The following is a 24,136-nucleotide window of genomic DNA, read 5'->3' as shown; positions in this document are numbered from 1 at the left end:
GGATTTTGGACTAGCCCATCCTTAAAGTCACATGAACCAATTCCTATAATATATCTCACAATATTTACATAATATCTATAGATATTGGTTCTGTTTCCCAGGAGAACCATGACTAACACACCAAAGATGAGACACACTGAACTTCAATAGGGACAAAAATTTCAATGCATTGAAACTCATGAAATTTGTTTAAATCAATGAGTTCATACTGATTTATTTTAAAACTATCTGGGCACATTGAGATGATAAAGTAATTAATTACCTTGAAAGTTTGTAGATACTGGGAAAGTATCAAGCATGTATCCTAGGCTTTTCCAAAGTGAATTCTACATTGGGTAAATGAGAGGATAAATATATCTATAAAAATATACCAACTAATAAACAAAACATAAAAGACTCACACTATCCATTTTGGAACTTCCAATGAATTAAAGATTCTAGACATTGAGTATCAATGGCTGTTCATACTACAAAAAGAAATTCATCTAGATACAATGCATCTCCTGATGAAAGAACATATTCACATTTATAGTCTCACCAAAGGGCCTGAATTTGAGTCTCATCAAGCCTCAATCCAGCTGTCAATTTTTGAAAATACAGAGAATGGAATACATTGAACTGCACCACAAGTTCCCTGTCAGCAAAATCCAGACTGTTGGCAACTCTGCACGACAAAAGGCCCAGGTTCTTTAGTAGATAATTGTAAGGAAAAGAAAAGGATGGATATAGACGTTATAGATTTAGATTTAAAAGACATATGAAATAAAAATAGGCACACTAAACTTTAGTGCTCAGCTATGCAGTATGTGGAGTAACTTCAGGCAGGGACGAGGCAGGCAGGATTATATAAAAGTTCCATTCTTAACCTGTGATGTGGTTACAAGGTATCTATTTTATAAAATTTCATTAGGCTATACATTCATATTGTGAGATTTTCTGAATCTGTGTTTTAGTTTCTAACAAAAATTAAAAATCTCAGGTAATTTTGACATGCACCTATCCCCTAATAACACGTCTTCCTCCCCTCGTAAAAAGGTAGACTGAATTTTAAAAGGCATTGTTGAGCAGGTGAACCAACACCTGCAACTTACTAGCACTGGCCTTTTTATGGTGACAAAACAATGTCCAGTTATTTAGCTTGTAATTAGTTACATTTTCAGTTCCTTGAAACCAAAAGCATTCTTGATGGTTTTTTTTGAGACAGGTTGAAATACTGTTTTGAAAAGGGGTGGCCAGAAAAGGAAAGAAGAGTAGAAACAAGACATCAGTTTGTTTAGTTATAAGAAAGCTAGTAAAATGAAGATGAAGCTGTATGGAAGTGGATATGATGAATTCAGGAAAACAAAGGAGTAACAAGAAAAGCAAGCCAAAGAGCTCCACTCCTTCCAGAGAATGTCAACATTTAAACGAAGGGCAGAGGAGACAGCATATGTACTGAAAAGTAATAATTAGGAAGATAATAGGAGTCCTAGGATGGCACAAGTTCTTGGCTACCAGTGGAATATATGCTAGAGTAAATATAGGGTAATATTATGTATAAATGCAATGTACTATAATTGTGAAAGGATAAGTTGTTTTGCATAAAATTAATTCTGAAAATTAATGATGACAATATAACTAAATTCACAGACAAGAAGGATACTCAATAAAGGTCTTTTGCTGTATTTTACCTTCTCCAGTATCTGGAAGGCAATGTGATTTAAAAGGCATTAATTCGTACTTATTGTGATGGTTAATTTTACATGTCAAACAGCCTAGATGTTGCTGTGAAGGCATTTTGTAAACATCTACAATCAACTGACTTTAAGTAAAGGCAATTACTCCCCATAGTCTGTATGGCCCTCATCCAATCACTTGAAGTCCTTAAGAATAAACAAATGAGATTTTCAGAAGGAAAAGAAATTCTGCCTCAAGCCTACAACATCAACTTTTCTCTGAGTTTCCAGCCTACTGGATCCCCTATGGATTTTGGACCCAAGTCTGAAACATCAACATTTTTACTGAAATTTCCAGTCTGCTGGCCTGCTCTCCATATTTCAGACCTGCCAGCCCTCACAAGCACATGAGCAAATTCCTTAAAATAAATCTCTTTATAGGAAATAAAATATGATCAGGATTATATCCTGTTGGTTCTGTTTCTGGAGAACCTTGACTGATACAGTTATGTATCAGGCAACTTTTTCATAACAAACCACCCCAAACTTGGTGGTTTTAAAAGAAAAACCATTTATTCACTTCACAGTTCCACTAACTGACAAAATGGGCTGGCCTCAGAAGGGCAGTTCTTCTAGAATGGCCCAGGTTTGGCTGATCTTGCTCAGATTACATGAGAATCTGCAGAAGGCTGATGAGCTGGCTCTAGCTGGCTGGTGTAGGATCCCTGGGATGTCTGAAGCTTCTCCAAATAATCAGTTCTTCTCAGTCCTGAACACCCAACTGGTAGTAAATAAGTCATTTGGAAGAGGACCATATTTTCAGGTACTTACTAGTTAATTTAACAATCTCATATTTAGTCAAGTTTCTCAGGTTATGCTTGGTAAAGGACTTTCAGAAAATATACTGGTATGGTTCTTAATTCTTAACAGTGTTGTTACAGAAATCCTTTTAAATAAAAGGAAACAAATTGGTAAAGTTAATATAGGCACCTTATTTTCTGGTTAGATTTAACCTAGTAGTTATATAATTATAAAAATTCTTAATTTTAAATTCTTTTTAAATTTAAAAAATTTTTAAAATTCTTTTTAAACAAAACATCACAGCATCGTTTTAGTAGTGTGATGTTTAGGAGCATGGCCTAGAGTGAGACAAACCTGGTGAGACAAACCCTGTGCCAACATCTTAATAGCTGTGACCTGGGGTGAATCACCTGACATTGCAAAGCCTGCTTCATCATCTGTTACATAACTATATTATTATATTATTCACAAGATTGATTAAAATATTTGATGAAATTATGCATATAAAATAATGAGTACTCAATAAATGGCAATTGCTGGTATATTAAATCAGACTTTCAAGAGGGCTTGTCATGTTTTCTTTAAAAATATACCTCAAATATTATGATAGGAAATATTAAAATCAAATCAAAATGTACCTATGGGCTTTAAATTTTGTTTAAGTTGGGGAAGGGGACTCATTTAATAGACACAAATGTGATTTATCTTTGTTTATTTTAAACATTTACTCTTAAGTGTTTATTGCCTAATAAAAATTAATTCTGATTTGTAGAATCATCTATTCCAATTGATGGCTGAATCAATGCCACTTTTAGAAATTAAGGCTAAATCCTCTTTACTGGATGTAATTTAAAGTCTTTCTACCATGTTCAATTACCAAGGTATAAGTTAACTTTTTACTAGATACTGACGGTCCCTGAAGGAGCATGATAAAGGAATGATTATAGTTATGAAGTACCTAAGATAATTAACATGTTAGTCCCTCTTATTCTCCCTGTTCAAGGTGCCTAAGTAACAGTAGGAAAATATTTTTAAGTTCATAATAGAGCTATGCAAATGCTAGAGATTTAGGGAAATGCATTTTACTATAAGCATTATATCCAGAAAAAGGAGAAACAGAAAGTAGTAAGTACCTTAACATAATGCATACAGGAAATGGAAATCATGGCAGCAGAATACAACATATAAAAGCAAAACATACTTCCCAATAGATGCTCAGAACTAAAACAAATATGAAAATACTTTAAAGGCAAAACAAAGTATTAGATAATCTGGCTCACTGAACAAGGCTTTACTGAGAAGTTAGCTAAGGGGTCTGATCACAAATGACAGACAAAAACAAGCAAAACATCTCCAGTGCTTATAGTGTATTGGAAGGATAAAGAGGTAAAAGATAAAACAGGAGATACTAGGAGCTCTGTAGAGGCATGTACCATGGAAGCCCAGGCTCCTAACCAGAGAAAAAATATAAAAGAGATGGACACCCAAAAGGGAGAGGAGCTGCTCTGTACAAGACAACAGTATGGGCAAAAACTTGATGGTAAGAGAAACTTCCTGCAATTTAATATGGCAAGAACAAAGGAGGGATAGGGAGCAGAAAAAGTCGGGTAGGAAAGGAGGGCAGAGACCAGGATCAAGTGTCTCACAAGCTAGGAGCTACATTTTTTAAGGTGATGAAAAATCACAGAAAACTAACAAGGAAATTGACATGATACATATTTTTTTTTAATTTTTTATATCTTTAAATTGTTATTCCTTCCACCCCACCCTGAGATGGCTCCCTCATCTCTCTACTTGTCTTTAGGAGGCACCAGGAGCCAAACCTGGGACCTCCCATGAGGGTGGCGAGCACCCAACCGATTAAGCCACTTCCACTTCCTGCTGGTTGCACCCTCTGCTGGTTGTGTCATCTGCTGGTTGCCTTGTCTGCCTGGTGAGATTTCTGCTCAGTGCAGTGTCTGCTCCTTCCAGCATTTGCTTGTCTTCTTTAGGAGGCTCTGGGAACCAAACCCCGGACCTCCCATATGGGAGGTAGGCACCCAATTGCTCGAGCCACATCCACTCCCCATACACATATTTTTTAGAAATATTTTATTTTAGAAATATATTTCAGAAAGATTGAAGCTAAAATTTGATTGCCAGCAGGTAGGGCCTTTAAGGGTAGCTATATCCCAGGAACAAAATTTTAAAAGCAGTGATCCTGGGAAGGGAGATTAAAGACAGGACTGAGAAATACCAAGGAGCTACACAAGATTTAGTTATAAGGAGTAGTAGGCAGGGGTTTGAGGTCCAGGATTACAGCGTTTCATATTTTATCAAAAAAACCTACTTGTTGAAAAACTCTAAAAGTATATCATTTGAACCATGGATAAATGGTATTATACTCACTACTTAGAAAGTTTTAAACAAGACAAATGCAATTTGTTAAAGCAAATAACTAGTTTGTCATTTATAAAAAATCTCTTAACTAAACTCATCATCATTATACATAGAGCAAGTCTGCTTCTTTCATAATACATCATTTTTATAGTGCGGCACAAAAATATGGATACAAAAAAAATACTTAATTTTCTGAAGCTTGGGGAAAGTCCTTTTAAGTATTTAAAGTGTGAAACACTTGACTTCTAATAGCAGGTATACAGGAAGAAATCTTAACTACAGCATAAAAGTCACATCTTCACAGATTCTCAAAATAGCAAAACAGTATTCATTTGCATCTCAGATGGGGTTTTTTTTTCTTTTTAAAATAAAAATAAGAAAATTTTGAATTTTGGGAACCATAAGTTTTCTCTAACAATAAAAAATATTTACAAGGGATAGTTTTCAAAAAAATGATTCTAACTACAATGTAATTTTTTTTCTTTTTTTTTTTGAGGTACCAGAGCCAGGGATTGAAACTGGGAGCTCATATGTGGGAAGCCAGGGCTCAACCACTGAGCTACACTGACTCCCCCAAGTTGGTTTTTTTTTTTCTGTTTTCTTGCTTGTTTGTTTTTGTTTTTAGGAGGTACCAGACATTGAACCCAGGACCTCATACATAGGAAGGAGGCACTCAACCACTTGAGCTACATCCACTCCCCTATAATATAATCTTAAGTCAAATATAGAAACAAATCATTCTTATATTATTAAATTCATTTAATTGTGTATTTTCCTTCCTAATTTATACCCTCTTTCCCCCAACCCCAGAACAATTTAAAGCCCTCTATCTGAACTCTACATAAGCATAATTCTCTTGGAAATTTAAAGTAACATTAAAAGATTTAGATGGTCTTAGATTAATAACACTTACCCTGTAATTTTAATAATCCATAAACACAGGAAAGATAAAATATGAATGCAGCAAAACAAATGTCTTAGGAGCAAGATTTTTTGTTAACTGGGAAATGCTATTTTTACAGTATCTAAAAAGTACAATGTACTTTTCAAGACATTTAGAAATAACCTGGCTATTTCAGCCATACCAATAAGTCTGTTCACATTATGTAATTATAGGGTAGGAACTAAAAAGTAAGAAGACATTAAAGAATGTAAAATATTATGTATGCATCGTGAATTTAATTTTGAATTCTTTGTGTTTCATAAAAAGTGGGAAGGTCAAAAAAAAAGTGGAGGTGTAAGAACTGAAAGAACCTCAAATTGGAAAAAGACATGAAGGTGCAATTATATTTATATGCCCTATTTAGGAAAACATCTTGAATACTTCTTTCAATGTTAAAAAAGGGGGTATTTATCTACATTTTTATCTTTCCATTAATTAGTTATGCTTCAGAACTTATTCATTAACCTCCCTAGCACTTTTGACATACTAAAGAATTATGTAGCTACCAAGATACTGCTTTGAGGCAAGGATCCAAAAGAATGAAACTGCACCTGTTTCCAGATTCAGGGATTTTAATTAATTTTAAAATGACCTCCCTTCTCTACCTTTCAACTGACAATTAAATTAGTGCAAGATATATCAAGGCTTATTTCTTCTATCAAAACAACTTAGACAAGTTCCTGTTTTCCCAAGGTATCTTCACATGTGAAGGGATGCTGTTTCTGCCTGACCCTTATTATAAGATTTAAGGCAAACATCATTAAACATGAAAAAAGACACATTTCAATATAAAAAGCCACAATTCACAATGAAGATATGTCAGTTATTAAAATCTGTGCACCAAAAAAACATAACAACCACCTTTATAAAATACAAACTACAGGAGATACAAGCAGCATAGCTAAAACACATTATTATAATAAGATACTTTAATACTCAATCTCATTGCAAGCAGATCAATTGGAAAAAAAATAAGTCTAGAGAAGACTTAATTAACTCACTCAATAAGGTAGAGTTAAAGGTACATATCAAACTTTACATAATGTTTGCAACTTTTTTTAGTTTGCAATTATTTCAAAGTTAAGTTACCAAAAATGAATAGAAGAAGAATAAACCAAGCAGAGCAAGAAAGGAAAGGACAATCATCAAAATGCCAGATCTGACTCTGAGTTACTATATTCCTCCCCCTTTCTTAACACTTTGTCCAGGCATGCTGGTTGTTAAACAAAAACCTTATTCTGATTGCCTTTTGGCTAAACTAATCTTTGTCAGAAGTCCACAGAAAAGCAGAAAGGTGGTGAGAGAAGTATCATATAATTTGACTCATTAAACAGAAATGTAAAGTTTGAATCCCAAGATTTTGAGGAGGATGACCAAAAGTCCACACTCAAAGAAATAAAATGTGACAGCTATCTGATGAGACTGGTTCAACACCCAGGGGCCCTGTGTTTAGTTTTACTGTGTCATCGGGCAAAACCAGCTACCATTTTATTTTAAAATGAAAAGAAAATGTATTTTATCACTCTTACTGAGCAAATGATTGCAAAGTAGCAAACCCAGCCCAGAGGCATTGCAATCAGGGCTTTCTCCAAACTTCTCTTAGAAAAGGAGTTAAAAAGGTGAAGTTGTAATGAAGACAATGGGGCACAGTAAATGACAATGAGTCTACAGCTGAGGTAATTTATCACAAAAGTACTCACTTTGCCGGGATATATTTGATGTCTGTTCTCCCACCCACCATTAACAGGAACATCCAGGAAAACAATGTACACCTGTTTTTAGCTTGTGCTCTTCTTTAAGCAAAAACGAAAGGTTGTAGTGTTTATATGCTCTATTTTATCACAAAGGATATTGTTCTGATGAAATGTACACTTTTTGTGAAGGATTAGATATAACTCCTTTATGCTTCAGTAAACAAAACAGAACAAGCATTAAGTATCATTAAGCACACCCACCGTGCTGACTCTAAAGTGCTGTATGTTTTTCTTGCAATAAAACAAAAGTAAAAATAGAAGAAAGATAACTTTAACTGCAATATTAGTTATAAACAGTTAATGGAAGGTTTACAAACAATGCTGTTTGGCCATTTGCAACCCTTAGCCATTTTCTATAATTTACACATTTTACAGAACCTGTTTTCCTATAAAGGTCATTTCTTCTCATTTCTCAAGTCTGTCTTTCTCAAGTAAATGTACCTTTTGAAACTGGTTCTTCATTTTGTGCTGAATTTTGCTTCTGCAGTTTCTAAAAGGCATCAGTCAATCTTTTACTTATAAGTGGCATTCAAGCTATGGTACGTTGACCTCCTAGCTGAAAGTCCAGTAGTTTAAAAATTGAGCTCATTTTTTATGAGACACAAGCCATGAAAAGTTTGATCAAAATGGAGGTGACATCCTGCAATTCTAACTTATTTCACTTGAGAAAGAAAGACTTCTCCAATGACTTCATTATTACCTTCTTTAATATCTATATAGAGTTGACAAATCTGCTTCAGATATTTGAGCAGAAAATTATCTAAATGGCCATTTAACCATTTTTAACTTTATCAAGATACATATCTTACACTGTAAAAAAACTTGTTAACTTATGTATTTTGTCATTTACATGCACTGTCAACTGATTTTATTTTTGCTATTTCAACTATCTACAGGGATTCTGAATTGTAGAATGAATTTATTATTAGCCAAAGGAGTTTCCCGGTTTATAAATATGAATGGCTTGAACCAGTTTTAAAACCCTAAAGTTCATTTACTTACATTGTGCATTACAATAGGTCAGATTCATTGACCTCCTTAACACTTTGAGCTCACTGCTTAGATCCACTGTGATGAAGCAGAAATATTTGTCTTAAGAGGACACAACCAATCTAAGGTCCACAGAATGGAGGAATAGAGTATGGATTAGAGTGGACTTACTGATATTCTATTCATGAACTATTGTGATTAGTAATCAAAGAATATGTGGCATTGGTGTGGAGAAAGTGGCCATGGTGGCTGCTGGGGGTAGGGAGTGGGAGGAAGAGATGTGATGTGGGGGCATTTTCGGGGGTTGGAGTTGTCCTGGGTGGTACTGCAGGGACAGTTACCGGACATTGTATGTCCTCCCATGGCCCACTGGGTGGACTGTGGGAGAGTGTGGGCTATGGTGTGGACCATTGACCATGAGGTGCAGCGGCGCTCAGAGATGTATTCACCAAATGCAATGAATGTCTCATGATTATGGAGGAGGTTATTGTTATGGGGGGAGTGGGGTGAAGGGTGGGGGTTATATGGGGAAAAAAATTGAAAAAAAAATTGAAAAAAAAAAAAGAGGACCTGCATGTAAACCCTAACTCCTTTACTAATGAGCTGGGCAAGTCACTGTAAATCTATAAAGGAAGTTGCTGAACTAAATGGATTCTACTGGCCCTCTGAGATTAAAATTCTTTGTCACTAACCTAACAATTATTCCGCAAGGCATTTTCACACATATCAACGTGGAGATATAAGGCATTTCAGGCTGAGATCAGCTCTGGTCTAACAGGTATGGTCCTACCACTGCGAAAAAGTTTTAACCAGCATGCAACCCATTAGACTGTAAGGGATACTGATGTTCTTTGCTGAAAGAGCATTACTAGCTTTTACTAAGATTCATTATCTCATTAGTGACCCAATTTCCCAAGTCGCCAAACAAAAGAAATTTCTCTAGAGAAACCTGAGAAGCAAAACCTCTAAAACTGTTACAAGTTTGCTACTACATTAGGAAAGTTCACAGTACCTAAAATAGCCACCACCTCATCATCCTGGATGACTTCCAAGGATCCCGATACCACAAAGCAGAGGGCATCCACACTTTCTCCAGCATGGTAAATGAGGTCCCCGGGCGCACAGTGAATGGTTTGGAATTCTACCGCCAGGGCGCGCAGACACCCATCGCTGGCCAATCGGAAAGCAGGATGTTCATTAAAAACCTTCCGGTTTAGATGAACGCAGATATCAGCTCTCATGTCCTTGGGACAGATGGAAAGGACCTGAAGAAGGTAAGAGAGGAATAAGTGAGAAAGAAATAGAAAGGGGCCATTTCAGAAAGGGCCGTCCAACAAATATTTGTTGGCCATGGCCATGCCTGCCACGCACTGTAATATTAATATTAATAGATACTGCCAAGGCAAAGATAACAAGCCATAGCCCTGCCCTCAAGTATCTAACAATCTAATGAGATGGGCTGATGAGCATATGGACTATTACATAAAGCCCTGAGTAGTGAATGCTTTGAGAGAGGTGTAGATCTCCCCCTAGAAAGAATATGGCCTCGAAGTAGGAAAAACCCAGTAAAAAGTTAATATCATTTCATCAGAGAACCAACTAAAATAAGGCAGTAAAATTAATTTGAGTATAGCTGATGTTTTAGGACTTTTTAAATAACTAAATGAAAATTCAGGATTATAAACTTCACACCACATTGGAGGTGGATTAATATTAACTAGCTACAAGGAAACAAAATCAACAAAAGCACGCTTGCTACTTGCCTTGCTGGCACTGGCTGATATTACCCACTCTCTACATATTTTCTTCACTCGGATTTTCCTCTTACGAATTAATTCATGTTCAGGGAGTGAAAAGGCTTTTCACCAGCCTTTTATAGGGCTTAGGCAGCTGGAAATATCAGCAAGTTGGGCATATCATTTTGCCTGGCAGTCCTTGCTCATTCTGGTTTATTCCTCCTAAATATTGCTGAGGGCAATAGCAGAATTCAGGTTCCTTTAAAAAGGTAGTAAATAGCATAAATATGCTTAAAAGAACAAGGGTTGCAGCTTGTATTGCCCTGCCTGGAAGCTTGTTTGCTCTCAGGCAGTGCACTTAGAGAACATATTAAAAATGCACATTATTATCATCACCTTTAACAGAACAGCATGGAGCAGGATGTAAATGACAGAAATTGGCACCATCCACTTCAAAGATACAGGCACCAACTCACTTAGAATCCTCCCCGTCTTCCTTGGAAGCTCTTCCTTGTGATCAATTTTTTTTTTCTTTGATAGGCTTTCAGTCCCTCAGGCTGAAATCTAGAGTTGATTTTTCTCCTATTTAGTTGTATGCTTTAATATAATTTCCTGAGCTAATTGCATTTTAAGCTTTAATAAATTACATAAGGTTTGAAATATTCCCTAAGTATTCCTTTTATTTAGAGCTTACTAAATATGAAAAGCTGGTGCTTCCCTGCAGAGAAGACAAGCCCATCACAAATGTAAAGACCATCAATTAATTTATGCTTTAGGTATCCCTTCCCTTAACCTTCCTTAATTCTGCACATATTTATTTCACCTCCCTTAATCATCTGTTTTTTTAAAATAAATATATTCCCTCAAATCTCTATAGGCATTACTGATCAGCTCACCCACCTGTCTGAAAAGTCTCATCTTTGAGAAAAGGAATGCTATTATAGAGCTTTAAAAGCAACTTCCTTTCCACATCCGTTATTTTCCATAATAACATAATGTTTCCTTTAATATGTTGACATCTTAGTCATTAAAGAGACAATAATTGAGCTTCTATTATGGGTCATATTACTATGTTAAATCTCTGGAAATACCAGGATAAATGCCAGTTTTTGCCTTGCAGGTGCTCACCGGTAGGTAGGGGGAGTAAACAATGTGCAATGACAGTATAACATGCTGGGGTAGGGGCGTGGCATGGGAGTGTCTGCTGCCTAGGGCTCCTTGTGGTCAGGTGTGGCATAAAAGATCAGGAGGATTCAAATCCATCACTTATTCTGTTAGTTGATCTTTCTAAACCTCTGTCTGTGAAATGGGAATAATTATAGAGCTAATTTCATAGGCCTAGTGTGGAAATTAAACGAGAGACTGTGAGTTTAGCCCAAGTGAGTCTGGCACATTGCAAGGGCTTAAGAAATGCTAGCTTTTATCATACCCATTGAGCATGAGAATCACTGCAAAGTTTGTTAGTTCAACACTCTACAAAATATTTTTGCTTTTTTCATTTTCTGCTCCTATCTAAATTCTGTGTCATTGAGGTTTAAGACACCATAGGAAGACATTTCAGCATGACTCTGAGAATATTTAAAGCTTTTGGATAAAGTTTATAGTTTTCTTAAATTGAAAATGAAATTACCAATAAGAAAGCAAAAAATAAAAAGAATTAAAAATACATACTCATATATAAACTGAATGGTTTAATGAGAAAACATATTTCTATCTCTGTACAATTATCTTATGGGGTTTTTCATTGTTTTTAGATTAGTTTTGGTAAAAGTAATTTTTATTTCCCTTTAGTTCTTTTCTTTTAGCATTCCTGAATCAAATGAAATCTTTTAATATTGACAATATTCTCTGTTTAGTGGTATATCACAAGAGGATCTTAATACATTTTAAATGCATCTTTCCTTTTTGGTTCACTCTATTTATCACACAAACTAATTATTATTTTGGTTGATGGCATCTGATGTCCAAATGTCGTAAAGCGATAAGTTAAAACAAAGTGTTTAAATAGAGCAACTAAAGTCGCATTCAGTGGTAAGCTCCTTCCCATCCTGAAATAAAGCATATGCCTTACATGGTGTGCCTGTGATAAGAATAGAATTTGGTGTTATTTCCTCTGGAAAACACTAATAGCACAAATAGCTATCTTAGACAAGGCAAAATTTAGTTTTCAGTACCAGGATAAAATTGTCATTCAAGATGACTCGCACATCTGGTCCACTGTTTCCAATTCCAATGTACTCTGCCTTCAATCACATCCAATTTCTAGTATGTAGTTACCCTAATGGGTATCATATAGTTACAAACAAATGAAATTACATTTCAGTAGAAAATATTCAGATTAAAATTGAGTTTCATTTGTCCCCATAGTTGATCATCTCTCCTTTCTTCATGTCAGGGTAGTTATAAGTTAAAGTAGATTTTTAATTAAGACAAACATAGGTTTTATCTTTGGAATAGTTATGGCAGTATATAAAGAATGGTTTTTAGAATTCCACACATGAGCATTGATTAAAAAAGGGACACCATGGTAAAAAAGAAAACTTTCTCATTACTGTTGATTATTTCAGTTCCATTAAACACAAAGCCATGTGGTTTTTGTACCAGATATTCCTGAGCCTCCAAAGATCTAACTTCAGCAACATAACCAGAGAACTTTTAGTAAAATACCCACAGCATCATGTTATCTTTGCTTTCTTAAAATATTTGATTGCTTGCTTCTCCACCAGGTAAAACTAAATCCCTAATCAACTCCATAGGCTCTTTAAAATGGGAGCCCTCCCAGCCACCTGCCTGGCTACCTTATTCCAAACCTGCATCCCAGTTGCACCACATTTCTCAGGACTTCAAACTTGCCATGCTCTCGCATGCCTCTTTGCCTTTACCCATGCTGTTCGCTTTGACTGGCATGTCCCCTCATCTCCTTCTCTGCCTCATCACCTCTGACTCCTACATCAAAGCAAAGCCATTCCTTCTCTCTGCCATAAATATAATTCATAATCAGCTCTACCATAGAATTTAGGAATATATAGAAAAAGGAAATGATAGTAAGAGATGGTGTGGTTTTTTTTAAGTAATAGTAAAAAATAGTGACATGAAATTATAGAGTTCAAAGTACTTTGAAGATAAATCATTTAGCTCAGAGATCTCGAACTTTTAATTTCAGCAGTGAAATCCTTTTTTAAAAAAATTTTTTTATTGAAGCCTGACCTAATGTCCAATATATAAAGTATGTACACTGAGTGAAGCCGCAATGGGACTCCCTGACAGGGAGACAGGGCAAGACAGAGCACTTTTAATCAGTCATTCAACATATGTTTACTGAGTGCCAGGTATGTGTAGTAGCCACATCCTCCAGATCCATGAGCAAAATCTCTTACAGTGCCTGCCCCACTGCAGCTTCCAATCAGGCACTGTTTGAAAAATCACTGTTCCTAGCCCAGGGCCCCATCTTACAGATAAGGTAAATGTATCCGATAGAGTTAAGGGATTTTCTCAAGGCCTCGCAACAAATTACTGAAAGTGCTCACATCAGAACCCAGGATGTTGAGTTCTCACTATTCAGCTGCCTATCACAAAGCTGAATCAGGAATAAAGCATAACACCAACACCCTCTGGTTCACTATGTACTATGAAGATATAAATGTTAGTTTCTGAAAATCTATTTTAGGTACAATTAATCAAATCTATTAATTAGGAAAGCCTAAAGCTAATCCCCACCCCCAAACCACAGAACAGCCTAGCAAATATTGCAAATATTCTTCCTTTCTAAGTATTTTAATTTCTGTTCCAATAAATATATTGCTTTTTATTGCATACATATAGATATATGTATATATACATATATATATGTATTTATAAGGACACAAGATTCTTTGACAAGTTACGTGTTTGTCATGTTATTACTTGCCAAATGGAAGGCATCTTATTAGAAATACAAGTTTTATTGTATGTATGTGAAGGACTGGAGCCTCAGATTGATACAGAGTGAGCAATGGATAAATGTTACTCATCTTTGGGTCCCTTCCCTATCACTTTCATCCATTATAATATTAGTAATGTTGCCAAAGCTTAGAAGAAGAGAGTCTATACACAATAATTAATAATGAAATATAGGAATGTAGTCAAGATCTTATAAGGAAATGGTTGACTAGAGAGAGCCAAAGGAAGAAAGCTTTATCCCCTCTTATGCATCCTTTCAATATATTTTAAGTGCAGTTTAATATTCATGATATAACCTCTGGAAAAAAACAAAAAAGGATAAAGAAGAAAATAAAAGTTCTCCATTATTTACAATTCTATATATGCCTATACAGTTTTCACAAAACTCAGGTGTCTAAAGCAGTATATCCTGCTTTAGTTATCCAATATCATGTTATGATCATTTCCCATGTCATAAAATACTGATTTATAAATGCAATCTTAATCACTTAATAACAGTCTATCACATAGTTATAACAATTAATTTAAATATTACATTATAACTGGATATTGATATTTCCCATTTTCTCTTTCATAAATCCACAAACATCCCTATACCTGTATCTGATTTCCTAGGGAGTGATTTTTAGAAATAAAACTCCTGGGTAAATATAAAAACAATTTTAAAGTATTTGCCAAATTGCTTTCCAGAAAGGATGCACCAGTTTACACTCTAACCAGTTGAGCATGAGAATATCTTCTTACACTTTCTTAATATCCCTCTTAAATCTTCTGTATGAATTTGAAAGAGAAAAAGCAGTTTCATCTGAAATGAAGGCAGAATTGTATAGTGTAATGAGACAGAATGCTGGAGAGTTTTAGTAACATGAAAACCTACAAAATGACAGAAAATATTTGGAAAGAACATATCCGATGCATGCATAGCATCCAGAAAATACATATAAATCCTACAACTCAACAATAAGAAGAGAAACAAACCATTTAAAAAATGGGCAAAAGGCTTAATAGATCTTTCTTCAAAGAAGATATACAAGTGGCCAAAGATGTTCAACATCATCAGCCTTTGGGGAAATTCAAATCAAAACCACAATGAGATACCATTTCATACTCACTAGGATGGCCACTGATTTAAAAAAAAAACAAAACAGAAAAACAACTGTTAGTGAAGAAGTGGAGAAATAAGAAAACTTATTCATTGTTGGTGGTAATGTAAAATGGTGCAGCCGCTGTGGAAGACAGATAGCTAGTTTTCAGAAAGTTTAGAATTACTGAATGACCTGGCACTACTATATCTAGGTATGTAACTTAAAGAATTGAGATCAGGGGCTAGGACATGTATTTGCACACCAGTGTACATAGTGGTATTATTATTCCCAGTAGCCCAAAGATAGAATAATCCAAGTGTTCATCAACTGATATGGTATAGACACACAATGGAATTTTATTCAGCTGTAAAAAGCTGTAAAAACAAAGTTCTGATCCATGCAATAACATGGACAAGTCTTTAAGGCACAATGTTGAATGAAATAAGCCAGACAAAAGGGTCAAATATTGTATGATCTCTGATATGAGATAATTAGAATAAGAAAACTCATAGAGTCAGAATCAGAAATATAGCTTACCAGGTACAGGATGGGGGTAGGGAATAGGGAGTTAATATTCAGTTGTACAGAGTTTCTATTAGGTATGATGGAAAAGTTTCGGTAATGGATGGTGGTGATGGTAGCACAACATTGTGAACGTAATTAGAACTGAGTTGTATATTGGAATATGGTTAAAAGGGAAAATTTTAGGTTGCATACATGTTACTAGAATAAATTTTTTTTTAAATCCGTGAGACTATACAATGCAAACAATGAAAGTTGAGGCAAACCATGGACTACAGTTAATAGTACAATTATAAAGATGTGCTTTCATCAATCATAATAATTTCACACTAATGGTGTGGTAATAATAGAGTGGTATATTGGAACCCTGTATTTTATGCATAATTTTTCTGTAAATCTACAACTTCTGTAATAAAAGAAGGAAGGTAAATGGAAGTAATTTCCATCTTGAGTTTACAGTAAACTATAAATAATGACTATCTGAAAAAATGAGAAAGATACAAAAAACAACCACATCACCTCATAAACAAATATTAATAGGTATTATATAAAAAAAGGAAAATGAATGAAACAGAAATTGGCACTGTCAGATTAATGCAAAGAATCATTTCTAAAATAATTGAAGTTATGAAATCTTAAGTCTAAACATAGTACTCTTCCAAAAGAGGGAGCAAACTAAAACTCCTAAAGATATGCATCAGCTTTCAAAATTATTTATGTAACTGACGATATATACACACATGCACAAAATTTAAAATTGAAAGTACTAAAAAGAGTTCATAGAGTAGCAAATAAAGGGTATGTGGGTTGATCGTACTTATTTATTTGTGTCTTCTCTGATTCCAAATAGAATTTGAAACCAGATTATAGAAAAGATTATAAACTGTACACACAAACTTAAGTACACATATATCAAAACGACAAATAAAATGTTAAGTTGACCTGAAAATATTGAGAAATTATCAAGTGGAAGAAAAATTAAATGAAATAGAACAAAATAACAACAGCGGTCACACTGAAACATTTTTTTCATAGATCTAACACTCATATTTCAATAACAGATATGGGGTGTGTGTGTATCAGTGGGTGTATATATAAGATAAGTATGTATTATAAAATCAGGAACCTTTCAAAGCACACGAAGCTCTTCTCCTCACTCTCCAAATATGCTGAAGTTTATCAGAGTAGATTCACATCAATATATTATTATTGAGTAAAGTCTATTAGCTTATTACTTATAGCTGAAATAGGATAGCAATACTGGAAGGAGCTTTTCAGTAAATTAAAACCTTCAATGTTAATAAAGTTCTGCCTCAGGAATTTAGCTCTCTGGAACCAATGGAACAGACAAAAGGGTACAGCTACTTGAATAGTTGTATGCACAATAAGTGCCATGGAAATTTCTAAGACAGCAATTCTTGCTTATATAATATATAAGGAAAATCATATAGACTATAATAAATATGATAAAATACAGCATGCATAATAAATAAATGTAACAAAAAATTAAGGAAATGAAAAGTCAAACCTCAGACTGTGAGAAGATATTTTTAATATCCAAGATATTTGAAGAACTCCTATAAATCAGTAAGAAAAAGGCAGAAACCTAATCTTAAAAAAAGAAACAAAAATAAAACTGGGCACGAGACTTAATAGCTAGTTCAAAAAGAAATGATCAAACATATAAAACATATAAACATATAAAAAGGTGATGAAAACCCAGCAAATACTGAGAAATGCAAATTAAAGTCACAGTAAGGTACTACCATATGCCACCACAATGACTAAAATGTAAAGTGCTGAAGATATACCAAGCCTCGGGGAATATGTGGAACAACTGGAATTGTTGTACCCAAATTGTGTGTATCTATAGAATGGCATATTATCCAACCATAAATAGGAACAAAGATCCATGTTACATTATGAATGAACTTTGAAAACATTATGTTAAGTGATAGAAGACAGACATCAAGGCCACATATTGTATGATTCCATTTATCTGAATCCAGAATAGGCAAATCCATAGAGAAAGAAAGTAGAGCTGGGGGAGAGGGTAATATAGGATGACTGCTAATAGGTGTGGGACTTCATTTTATGGTGATGAAAAACAATCTGCAGTTAGACGGTGTTGAAAGTTATACAACCTTATATTAAAACCCACTGAATTACACATCTTAAAATGGCCAATTTCATGATATGTTAATTATATTAAAGAAAAAATACTGGTTACATCAGAGGGAGGGGTAGTAATTGCTTAGATAGAGGATGGGGGGAGCTTTCTGGGGTGGTAAATAATTTTTTACCTTGATTCAGGTTGTAGTTTCAAGACACATGTAAAAATGTATTGCTCTGTATGCCTATTAGGTGTATACTTTATGTGTTACGTGTGTGTGTATATATACCCACGTGTATATATATATATATATATATATATATATGCACATATATATACACATATGTATATTCACTTTTCTATAATAAATACTATATGGAAAAATCATTATTGTCATCATGCTCCAATTACTCAAAATATTGGTATTAGGCAAATTTGATTAAAATTATGTTGTACCTTCCTATAGAGTAGAAAATCTCAGTAGCTTTGATTACTAATTCCATTCAATAATTTTACAGTATTGGAATAGAGTGTCTATCATATGTGTAATATATATGGGAGATGGCATAAAGGATAGCGCCAAACAGTTTCTGGAAGCCAAGTGCTTGTCTGTATCACCAGGATGACCAGATAATCTACTAGTCAGTCAGTTATGGGAAAAGTCAGCATATTGCTATAGGAATCCAGCTTAAAGGGAAAAAATTGGCAGCAATCCAGAGGAGTATATAAGTGAGTAATATTTGAGAAACAGTGAGGCCAAAGCAATGTAAGAACTTGGCCATTTTACAATTGTTTAATCAACTTTATAATTGTAAGACTTCTATTTTTTTACTTCATGTGGTGGAAACAGCATTTCTTAAGTAACCAGTAATCATAATGAATTTCAAACACTAAATGCAGTGTCTGGTGTCTTAATTAAGTTTGCATCAATACTGTTGATAAGACCTGAGAACAGGACAGTGAACAATTGCAGGTTATTTAATTGCTTACTTAATAGAGTATGCACTACCAGGGTGATGACTAAAGTGGTAACAATGTTTTATGACCAAAAATAAGTCAACTTTTCTTATTTGTATCTGCCCATTTAGCAAAATAGGGGAATTAGACTTTATTAAGTTTAAAATATGGCTTTAAACTTCTACATCTTAGAAACCAAATTCTCATACTTTTTGATAGAGCACGTTATGTTGATATTATTAATGAAGGCTTTGGGTAAATAATCCCTAACTCAAATTTATTATATGTATTATTATTTATGTTGCTATTCATCAGCAGTATCTTCATGACTGAGGAAATAGAATTTTCAGTAATACTCTTTATTCAGGGATCAAACTCGTAGCAATTTCCATTTTCCAGAAAATAGCTGTGAATCAGAGTAAGTAAAGCTATCCACGAGCAAGAGAATCGGCTGCCAGCAGAGCATGAAGGGTTTACACATAGCAGAGGACCTCAGGCCTTACTTAAATCTTCAAGATTCCTCCTGGACTCACAGATCTGCAAACGTAATACCCAAAGGCAGCAGATCAAAGACAACTGATTGGCAGGAAAGCTGCTGGAGTGAATGTGCTGACTATAAGGAAAAGCAATAGATGATAGCCTAATGTCAGAAAAATATTCAAAATGCTAAAAAGTAATGACGGACATATGGAAACCAAAATTTAAAACACAATATCCTTTCGTGTGTCTGAAGAAATTACATCTTTAGATATTAATTTAACAAAACATGGACAGCATCTGTATATTGAAAATTATACAAACCTAGACCTGTGATAAAACTGCATATATCTAAACACATTCACACACATATGCACATACACACACACACACAGAGAAAAATGAGTATATTTAAAACTGGTGAAATCTGAATAAGGTTGATCTGTACCAATGTCAATTTCCTGGTTGTGTTATATTGCTAGTTATACAAGATATTACCATCGGAGGAAACTAAGTGAAGGGTATACAGAATCCCCCTATTATTACTTAAAACTGCATATGAATCTACAATTATCCCAAAAAAAAAAACAAAACTAAGCAAAAAAAAAACTAAAAAATATATATATAGACATAGATATATGTAAGTATGTATGTATGTATATATGTATATATTTGCATTTTGGACCTTCTGCGGGAAAGACGAATAGCCCTCCAAGCAGAGACCCTAGAACATCCACTAGCAGCAGGACGTTACATTAGGTGCCATCAACACATTTATTAGGTGATACTTTGCAAAAACCCAGGGCGACTATTAATAATCCATTAGGAACTCTCTTATAACGGTACTGTACTACTGTTGGCTTAAGATCTGTGGCTCTTTGAAATTTATTCATTAAAATATAAAGTTATTAAGGGAATGTAAGAAAGTGTAATTTGTATATATATTTGAAATGGTTGATACTAAATATCTCTATGAAAGCACCCTTTCCTACCCTAGGTTCCCAATACTTTAAAAGTACAAGAACTTTTGTCAATATTGGAAAACCTTAATATTAATCTAATACTCATCCCAAATTGGACAGCATAGGCTCACTAAAATTGTAAATTTCATTGTTCCTGGTGGTAATTATACTAGCTCAGTTTGGTAATATTGCATAACTCTTATTGGCAAATTTCTTTGATAAAGTCAGAAACACAAATTATCATAACATAACTGTAATTTAGCTTCAAACTTACAAATGAGCAATCAGTGATCACATGATCATAGCATGTTTATGAGGATGCATTTACTCCAATACAGTATAAAGCATGGTAGGTTTAGGAATAGTGCATGTACTCCCCCATTCTCAATGCAGGTGAGAACCACCCTTCTCTGTGTTAAGGAATAAAACAAGAGTTAAAAACCAAGAACCTCCTTTTACCTTGAATACTAACATTTAGTGTATCATTTAAACTTTTACTAGCAGGAATTGAAAAATATTATTTCTATCTATAATTGGCCTTCCCTGCCTCTTCCACTAGACTATAAGTTTTATGAGGGCAAGGACCCTGTCTATATGATTGAAGGCTACATTCCCAGTGCCTGGCATAGAATAAGTGTGGAATAAGTGAGAGCTGTAGAGCAAAGAAATGGATTTTAAAGTCAGAACCCCAGGAATCAGAATGAAACTCTGGCTCGGCCACTTATTTTACTCTTTCAGAACCTCATTCTCTTCATTTTTAAAATGGAGACCATATTGCCTACCATAAAAAGTATTTGTGATCATTAAATGAACTGTGCAATATATCCCACCAAGAGGATATAAGCACATTTCCTAAAGATATGTTTCCTTTCTTTTGACTCTTGGTCTGACACTCTACTCTTCCAGTGTCCCAAGCCTGGCAGCCAAGTGCCTTGTCTTGTAAGCATAAAGGAGTATCAGCAGAGCAAAGGAAACAGGGAAATGTATTTGATCAGTCCTGCTAGACTGAGAACCCTGTGTGACAGGGACTGTCTCATATTCACCATTGTCATTCCAAAGACTAAAGCAATATCTTAAATGTAAGTAGGTGCAATACTGAAACAGGAAAGTAGATCCTTAAAGCAAACAACAACCTAAGTTTCAATATCTACCTAAAAATTTATGACTTCCTAGCAAAACATCCTGGCAGACCTCAGCTTACAGGTTAGAGAACTTCACCTCCTTTTAGGAAGAATTTTCCATTTTTTTCCTCTAAGCAGCCAATATTTTATTAAAAAGTTAATAGCTACTATTAAATCATAATCCCACTAACATAAAATTTAAATGATAATGAAGTATCACCATTAACAGCAAAGAGGATTTGGTGATTGGGCTTTTGGTTTTTGTTTGCTTCCTTAATATATGGAAGAATGGTACTCAACTGCATTGAGTTGAGATGGTACTCAACTGGATGACTAAATGAACAATTTCTAATCATACTGTGCTCCATGATTTATCGAAATATATGAATCACAAAAGCATGGTAAAATTGTGTGATCGTAGATTTGACTACTTTACAGCACTCTGAAGCCAAATATTAAACATTCAATTAAATGGGGAATGTCTCTTTGGATGTATTGACATTTTAAATTGTGCCAGTAGATGAGAGGGATATAAATTGAAACAGCTGGGTATAACTTGGTTGGTAGTTGGGTGGGGGCTGTTTCTGTTGTAACAGAGAAGGGTTTCCCCCCCGGAGGACTGCTTCCCATTAATTTCTCATTTATTGTCAAGATGATGTTTCATATGGGGTTGCAATATGAGACTATTAACTTAAACTTTCTCTTCTGACTTTTCCTCGTTGTTAAAAGGAAAGTGTTAATAATTCTCATCAAATTTTCCCAAAAATACGTATGAATTGTAAACTTTCTTGTTGCCTGCCTCTGGCCTGAGTCCAGGCAGAGAGCAGGTGGGAGAGAGGATCCCCCTGGATATTCTTTGCCAAGGGAGAAGATGTGACATCCCTCCCCTTCCTTTTCCCTCCCTATGTGGAAATAAGCAAGTGGTCACCATGGAGGGGCAGGGCTCCAAAAAGAAGCTCTATGGTTTCCAAAGGGGTTCCTAGGGGTAAACACCTAGGTTACTCCATGGCACTTCAGGGGACCATGCCGTCTGCTCCAACACCAGGGAGACTCGCAAGTGCACAGTGCAGAAGATGCCATGTCCTGAGGGTGAGCAGCAGGCAGTCTCCTGGGGGTGGGGATCAGGCACCAGCCATGGAGGTGACACTCTGCTTCCTGCCCATTGCCCAGTAGAGGGTCAGAACAGAAGAAACCCCAGTTCAGGATTCTATGCTGTTGGATCTGTGAACCATGTCCCAGAATGGTGCAATGCCCCAGAACTCTGTGTGATGGGGTTAAAATCTTCTGTTGTCAGTATCCCTCCACTTGCCCTATTTCTTCTGAGTCAGCAGATGCTGGAGTTAGGAGGGCCCTTAGAGAACAGATGGGTCAGGGAAGGGTGCTAAGACCCAAAGAGATGTAAAGATTTGACCAGGATCACCCAGTCTGCAACTGGCAATGAGGTGGATTCTGCTACATTGAACACCTAGGAACTGCTGTTGGCCAACTGGGACACAAGGTCTGAGGAGAACATATAAGATCATTATTATGGATTGAATCATGTCCCCCACAAAAACATGTTCAAGCCCAACGGATGTGAAATCACTTGTAATTGGGATCTTGGAAAATCCAATTAGTTAAGGTGAGGCCAAAGTGAATCAGGGTGGGACTCAATCTAGTTTGACTAGAGTCCTTATAAATAGAGGAAATTTGGACACAGAAACAGTAAGAGACAAAAGGAGAGAGAGAGCCAGGTGAGGGAGAGAGATTAGTTACAGAGTGCTGGCAAGCCACCACCAGAATGCTAAAGACTTAAGAGAAAGCATGATCTTGCCAATGCCTTGATTTTGGCCATCTAGCCTCCAAAACTATGAGATAAATTCCTGTTGTGTAAGCCAACTAGTCTGTACTTTGTTACACAGCTCTAGCAAACTAAGACAGTCATAAAAGAATATGTATTTCTGAAACTGAGTGATTTTAAGTGATTGGTCATCCAGCTGACATACGGCAGCTAGATTGGGAGATAAACTGACTAGAACACTGAGTCTTCTTGCTACTAGTTTAGCATTTTGTCCATCAGATCCCATGTGCACTACAGGCTTTCACATAAACTATGGGATTCCTTGGGTCTGAATATTGGCTTCAAGTAATAGAACCTCTCACCCTAGATTAGAAAAGCTGCGTCAAGGCTCTCTGATTACTTCTGGGGAAACTGCTATAACTCATCTGAACAATCTGACCAAAGAACTCAAGCTTTAATAAGAACACAGACATTTTAGATGGCCTTGGCTGTATGGGTTCTGTGAGATCAAGACAATGAAATTCCAGAGAAAAGATAATGGATTTATTTGGGGGGGGGGGGTATAGAAAAACAATGAGTGGGAAAGCAAGGAAAATTTTATCTGAGCAAATAAACAAGTAAAGACATAGGAACAACTAAGGTATAATAAGGAGAAACTTATCTACCAAATATTAACATGAGACAAGGGGCAGATGGCTAAAAGCATTGCCTCTATAATGCAGACCTGGTCTAAATCCAAGTTGCACTACATGTGACCTTAGGCAAGTCATTTAATCTTTTTTACAGCCTAGTTGCTATATTACTAAAATGGGAATAATTATAGAATTTATGTGCTCTAAAGGGTGACAAACACACTTAGATTATTGGATAATGCCCACAAAAGCAGTAGACCCAACTTTAAAGATTAGTTTAACTATATATT

The 24,136-nt window shown here is 35.3% G+C and overlaps 1 protein-coding gene across 1 annotated transcript in view; it reads right to left on the bottom strand.

The window, feature by feature from the left end:
- KCNH5 (potassium voltage-gated channel subfamily H member 5) overlaps positions 1–24,136 on the bottom strand; it is a 276,207-nt gene that overhangs the window by 72,225 nt on the left and 179,846 nt on the right. The window contains exon 9 of the mRNA XM_058293308.2: positions 9,535–9,787. Within this exon, the coding sequence (XP_058149291.1) occupies positions 9,535–9,787 (253 nt within the window). The remainder of the gene's footprint in view (positions 1–9,534; positions 9,788–24,136) is intronic.

The sequence above is a fragment of the Dasypus novemcinctus genome, chromosome 3 (genome assembly GCF_030445035.2).
Source record: "Dasypus novemcinctus isolate mDasNov1 chromosome 3, mDasNov1.1.hap2, whole genome shotgun sequence".
Lineage (NCBI taxonomy): Eukaryota > Metazoa > Chordata > Mammalia > Cingulata > Dasypodidae > Dasypus > Dasypus novemcinctus.
This window is presented reverse-complemented; position numbering and strand designations above follow the sequence as displayed.